At 30.4% G+C, this 7,142-nt stretch overlaps 1 protein-coding gene across 1 annotated transcript; it reads right to left on the bottom strand.

The window, feature by feature from the left end:
* Positions 1 to 6,249: 6,249 nt before the first annotated feature.
* Positions 6,250 to 6,918, bottom strand: LOC145605672 (protein LIGHT-DEPENDENT SHORT HYPOCOTYLS 1-like). Its single transcript, XM_081661745.1, has one exon. The coding sequence runs from the start codon at positions 6,916 to 6,918 to the stop codon at positions 6,250 to 6,252; it is 669 nt and encodes a 222-aa protein (XP_081517871.1).
* Positions 6,919 to 7,142: the final 224 nt, after the last annotated feature.

Here is a 7,142-nt window from a genome sequence, read left to right as displayed (position 1 = left end):
TGTCGATGTATAAATTTAGCCGAGTATAGTTTGACAAAGTAGCTAATTAAATTTTTAAATCTTGGAATGTTGACACACTGTAGGAAACATACTCCCTCCTCGTTTTGACATACAAATGCTTACTGTATATATGGAGTAATTTTGATACGGAGTACTTGAATAGTTAAGTTAGTGCAAGAAAATGATGTAGATAAAGTGATGTAATCAATTTAGGGCCTGTTCTCATTGACTGAACTCAGCTGAACTGAACTGAAATGAATATTTTATAAGAGAAGGAAATTAGGAACTAAACTGAACTGAATTCAGCTGAACTGAACTTAACTGAACTGAACTGAATTTCAACGTAAGAGAACAGACCCTTAGTTTATGTAAATTTGGCATGCAAAGGACGAAAAAAAAAGTAGTATAGTAAGATTATGTGGTAAAATAGTAAAACAAGTTTTCAAAGTACCTTGATAAAATTGTACGTAGTACAGCTAAAGCGCGAGAAAAACTGTTTAGATAGAGTTCATAAAACGAGTTACGGAGTAACATAATTATGAGTATAATTATAAATAGTAATTTGTAAATTAAGTGTTTGGAAAATTGGAAACTGAAACACACCAAAATATGAAGTTATACACTTATACATTCGTAAAGAATAAAGATAGCTCAACTGTAAAACATGCAACCTTTTTTTCTTTCTGATTTCTTGCATGATCAATCAAGACATAGAAGCTAAATAAGCTATGATCTCATCAGTGACATTATTATTGGCTCCATATTTACCAATTGTAAGGCCTTGTTCATTTCACCTTGAAAAAAATAATATTAGGTACAAATAATTTCAGTTTAGTAAAAATAAGTTCAGTTCTGTAAAATTAATTTTAGTACAGTAAAAATAATTTCGGTTCAGTAAAAATAAGTTCAATTTAGTAAAATTCAGTTTTCTCAAAGAAGAATTATAATAGAAAATCAGTAAAAATAAATTTCAGTTCCCGCAAAAATAATTTCAATTCAGTAAAAATAATTTAAGTTCAGCGAATATAATTTTGTTTTAGTAAAAATAATTTCAATTCAGCAACAATAAGGTAAAGTGAACGGGGCTTAAGTTCTGGTAAAACGATCGAATTACTTTTTACCATCACAGCAGTACAAAGGTTACAGTTTAATTTCAAATATTATATGTACAACAGTTACACCATCTGACAATTCTATCCTCGCTCTAATAATAGTAGGAAAGATCGATGTTTAAGCCTTTTTTTCTTTTAGTTGTTACAATAGGGATTAGAGAGGTACGAAAATTTAGATATAGTTCATCTCTGCATTGCTAAACCTTTTTTTGTAGCTCCTCATCAACCAAAACCAATTAGCACAAGGTGGTTATGTTCCAGTTCTCTCCCGATTGTTGTTGCGGGAATCGAACACAGATTCTCCCTACCTAGTGTAGTCCCAATCACCATTACACCAACATCCAATTGATACTTTTGTTGACATATCTTACAATTAGGAGTCGATAATTGTAATTAATGACCAACCTAAATTCTAATCTACCTATTATATTAGAGTTAAGGAATCTTAGGATGAACAATGTAATGAAATCACTTTATCATAACAAAGAACGTAACTTTTATAACCATTATTGAATTATGGTTATTATTATTAACGTCATATCATCGTTCATCGGACAATAATAATATTATTTGGCGTCAAAATAAAGTCGCAAGAACCCTAGGAGATGAGTAGAAATAGAGTAGTTCATATAAAATTATTCGATGCCCCCAAATGAACAAGCTTAATTAGGGATATGCATGTAAAATTAAAACCAACAAAGAGAACCTATTAACGGATCATGCTTAAAGGTTTTGTCGGCCAGTTAGATTAGGAAAATAGAGTAATTAGCAAAAGTTATGGGTCACAAAACCTTTGTCTTTTCCTATAATCATAGAGATTTGATTAACATTTTACTAATATTATTATCTTTGAATCAATACCATACCATACCCTATAATTTACCTAACTATATATCATCCCAACTATATATGATTACTATGCTAAAAGTTGAAATTTAAGAATTTTCAAATCTTTCAACAGTAAATTTACACGCGTACGAAAAATCAAATCAATATATTGCCTTTTTCACTTGTCTATGTGAATAACTATACAATTTGACATTATTTACCTCCTCCCCATTTAAAGGAATTTATGTCACTATTACTCAAAAAAATCTATAATAAAATTATTGGGTCCCTTCTAAAAGATTGAGGTTACATATATTGATTAGTTATTTTGATTAATTGATATTATAATCATAGAGTATTTTACCTCTCTTTTGTGTCGACACTGTAACCAAGACGATGCATCACATGTTTTAACAATGTTTTTCTCAATTTAATTATAATTTCTCGTTAACTAACGTGTTTAACAACATTTATAGGTTTTCGATCGAAATCTCTTACTAGATAATATACTTTAAACTTGACAATTGCTACAAAAGAATTGTAAGAGAATTATTTTGTTATGCACTTCCCTTTAAAAAAAAAAAAAATGGTGTTATGCACAACAGTAAATTTATTTGTTGAGCCTTACGAAATAATAATGCAAAATTTACATGGTACAAAATGTGAGAAATAATGGTTGCATGCTAATTTGAGTTTTAAAATTGATTTCAACTTAGGAAAATTGATCTTATTATGTTGGCCTTATGCAGGCGTTACATCTTTTAGATATACCTAGATAACTAGATTATTTTTACTACACTAATTTAACTTTTGTAAAACATTAAGTAAAACTCATGGACTTTCTTAGCTAGGTATGTAAACCACTAAGTAAAACTCATGGACTTTCTTAGCTAGGTATTTATGTGTAAATTATTAATTACATCACCTTTTTACTTATATAATAGAGATTAAACTTAATTGAATTTTCTTTAAAAAAAAAAAAAAAAACTTAATTGAATTGTAATTTGAAAAACTATTCAAAGCCAGTTTCTATAGAAAAAGGTAAATTTCTCAGAATCTAATTGTTGGCACAGGCCACACAGTTCCATTAATTAGAGCTATTTTCCACATATATACCATCCTACTTTTAAAGAACTTTTGCTTATAGTTTGATAATTAATGAATTATAAGGGTGTGTTTACTTTTGGTCAAATGTACCTTTTGTATCTTATCATTTTTTATATATTTGGTTGGAAAATCATTTGTAATAATACTGATTTATTGACTAACAAATTTCTTATCCAATAACTAATGACAATACACACACTTTTTAAGCATCATACCAATAAACAAAATATAAAAACAAAGCCATATTTTTCTTGACCTAAAGTAGTTAATTTTTGTATTTCTTAATTCTTACTCATTATTTTGAAATAATTTCCATTAATAATGAACACCTCAAATCCTCGATCATAGGAATTTCTAAATGAGCATAAAATTTTCAATCCTAATGAAAATTATCTATTTCCTTTTTTTTACTATATATTGCATTTGTTTCTTAATTTAAAGTCTTTTACTTACAATTTTATTGGAATTTCAGATATATGTAGGGGCAATTGGTGATTTCAATTGACAAGTAGGGTGCAGTTTGAGATATCCAAATCTTAACAAATTTATGTTCCATATATAATGTGCTTTTTCTTTTATCATTTTATGATACAATTAAGGTTTGCCACTTATTTCAAAATTGTATACTCCATATAATTTATTTAAGTGACCCTATATAAAAGTAGCAAATTGGACAACCAATTTTGTTTTTGTTTTCAAGTAGTTTTAGCTACTGTTTTTTTTTTTTTTTTTTAAAATTATTTTTTTTTTAACTATTAGTCAATCTAAAAAATTATTGCTTAAATTTTCATGGTCTTTTATACTCAGATCCCTTCGATCCTTTTTATTTTCTTTCCATTTGAACTCATTTCGTGAAAAAATAATAAAGTGCGATGACAGCAAATTAGAGATTGGAGGGAAACTATTTTTATGGATATTAATTTTTTTTTTCTCTTGAATTTAGTCCACAATTATGTCAATTATAGACTTATAGCCAATTTTCAAGAGAAGTATGGGTAGAGCAATAGGCCTTCAAAGAGCAACTATGGTATGAAATACAAATAGTAACTGAATGAAATTCATCACCAAAATGTCAAAAGATAAAATTTAATTGATTATGTTTATCTATTTGAAATGACTATGGATAAATATGATAATTTATATTTTGTAGTGAAATTGAATATAACACCATAAAATAAATTTTATTTCCATGTTCTCTTTTTCTTTACTTTAGGTTCAAATAATCTAAAAGTGGAAAACAATAACCAAAAACTATTTCATATCAGTTTTCAAAATCCATGTATTTTAAATGTAGCACATTATTAATCATGGTCCAGTATTATTCACCTTACATCCGTATATATCGAGAGAAATAGGTGTTTAAGGTTTCATATACTACGTATTTAAAAAAAATTAGTCCTAATAAATTATTATAAGGATTATTCAAGATCAAGTTATAACTAAATTAAATGTTACTGAGTTCAATTAAGATTACATAAGTTTAGATAAAGGAAAATTAGGCAGGAAAAAAAAAATCACACATAGTAATTAAGTCGATCTTGCCAAATTAAAATCTCTTCTAGCTAGAAAAGTAGAATGAGAAATCTAGCCCCATTGCAATTGGAATTTTATCTTGATAGAAGAATTCTTTTGTAGTTTTGCCTGTCCAACGCAGTACATTATTTGCTTGACTAGATCATACTTCCATAATTGTGTATGTAAAAGCTTACTCAAATAAGAATCCAAAAACAAATTAAAATAAACCCTAAGAACACTATAGAATATAGATCTTTCTATTTGCCCTCCAATGTGCATCTTAATCAATTCAAGCATCTTGTAAAATACACATAGGAACGAATTTACCCTGCGACAAGATTGTTCATAAATATTACGGATTAATGTTTTATTTTATAATAAACTTCATATTAATTACCATTATATGGTTGTATTTTCTTATTTTAAAAAAAATACGGTTATGTTTTCTTTGTTTGACCTTAAAAGTAAATAAAGATATTATTTGAAGAAAAAGGGGGTGAATAATTTAAAGATTGTTGTCATAATTTTTCTAAGTGGATGTGGAACTCATTTTTTTTTTCCTATTATTATTTACAAAACAAATTACCAATGAAATATCAAGTGTTATAAAGATTAATGGGAATTAATCAAAGAAATAATCATTCACCATTGTACACACATAAAAATTATAAAAATGTACGCACACCAATAATCAAAATCAAAAGAGCTTTCTTTTCAATCTCTAAGCTAGCTTCATTCTTTACACTTCTTTTAATTGTCATATATCATTTTCTTTCTTAATCAATCATTAAAAACGAAATCATAGCTTTGTACTCAATCATACAATTAGCTATGGTTTAATGCTACTACTTGCAATTAGCACATTATAAACCATGTACATACACTATTCAATTTCCTCTCTTATACTTGGTATTTGGCATTGATGCATAAATTTAGCATAATCATTTTTTTATTCTTCAAAAACGAAAATCATCATAATTTTTACTCAATAATGGAGCATATAACGAATTAACATTTTTTTTCATCAAGAAAAAAAAGACCACCTAACCTCCATATCCACCAACTTACGCATTTTAGGCATCTTAAATGATAAGGTGCGTTAAACAGTTAAAGTATGGAGTGTCCAATATAACGGCAAAGAAAAAAAATCAAAAAGATGAAGGAGAAAAATAACATGAATAAAACACAAAATTCGCGGTTGATTAAACGAACTAGTATATGAAACTATGAATCATGATTGTATGATCCAATGAAAAACAAATTCGCGGTTGATTAAACGAACTAGTATATGAAACTATGAATCATGATTGTATGATCCAATGAAAAACAAAGGCAACAAAACCATTACTACATACTCATCCAATACCAATAGATTGCTAGTAGTTTTGCAATTATGTGTATAGATATATATTACAGTTACACTTGAGCTGAGGGTGAAGAAGTAGAGCATATATAGAGAAGTACTGTAAAGACTTACTAAAGATGACATATCTTCGTCGTCGTCGTCGTCGTTGTCGTTGTCGTTGCCGTCGTTCTTAATGTCATCTTCATAAGGGAAAAAAATAAGTGGAAAAATTAACAAGAAAAGAAAAAACAGCTAGCAGAAGCTCAATATGATTTTTTGATCTTCATTTTTGCAGCATAAAAACCCTCCTCAGCTAGTACAAGTGATTGACGACATTAATAATTAATTTGTTGTTGGCAGACCCATTCCAATTGGCTTTTGCTTAGGAGGAGGCCTCTTCCTCTTCTTTTCATAGCTAACGCCTCTGGCCTTAGCTTGATAATCCCTTACCTCCCTGAGGTAAAGGCGGACGGCCCGAGCCCCAAATGGGTTAGTCTCGGGCCGTCCGCCATGCTCCTCGTAGGCCGCTCTGAGGCGGCCTACGAGAGCATCCAGACTGCCCCATGCCTGCCGAAGCGGACAGGGGCATGGGGCAGGCGGGTTGGGGATACCAAAGTAGGGACAGGCATGGTTGTGAACCTTAGTCTTCCCGAACTGGTCCAAGTACCTGAGGAACTCCAACACTTGAGCTCCGCTACATAGTGATAACGGTAGCGGAGGCCGGTGGCTCCTCAGGTACTGGCTAAACGTGTTCCAATCCCTCCTCTTCTGGTTCTCATACCTGCTAGGGAGGGATTGGACCGATCCCTGTTGCCGTTGGGGGGACGGCTCGTTACTCCCAGAGTCAAAACCCCCAACAGCCATACCACCACCAGATGTGGTAAGGGTAAAGGAACCCCCACCCCCACTCCCACTCCCTCCTCCACCACCACCACCTCCGAAACCACTATACGAATAGATAGTATTATTACTACTACTATTCCCATCATTATTCGCCATCATAAAATCCATTTTATAGATGAAAATCAAATAATCGAGCTCAATAAAAACACTAGGGTTAACTACCCTTACTCAACCCTTTAGCTAAAGGGATAGAGAACACTTACTTCGTATTAAAGAACAAAAAAAGAAAGATAATTTGCATGGATGAAGCTAAGAGTAGAGATTTGGAAGAAATTAAAGAAGGTTACATATAAGGAATAAATCCCATGTTTCTTTTTATAGGAACAGTAGAA

The sequence above is a fragment of the Chenopodium album genome, chromosome 22 (assembly GCF_948465745.1).
Source record: "Chenopodium album chromosome 22, dcCheAlbu1.1, whole genome shotgun sequence".
Classification (NCBI taxonomy): domain Eukaryota; kingdom Viridiplantae; phylum Streptophyta; class Magnoliopsida; order Caryophyllales; family Amaranthaceae; genus Chenopodium; species Chenopodium album.
Note: the sequence above shows the minus strand (reverse complement) of the source record. Positions and strands in the feature narration are given on the sequence as shown.

Coding starts and splice junctions, on each gene's coding strand:
- LOC145605672 (XM_081661745.1), bottom strand. CDS start 6,918: ATGGATTTTATGATGGCGAATAATGATGGGAATAGTAGTAGTAATAAT.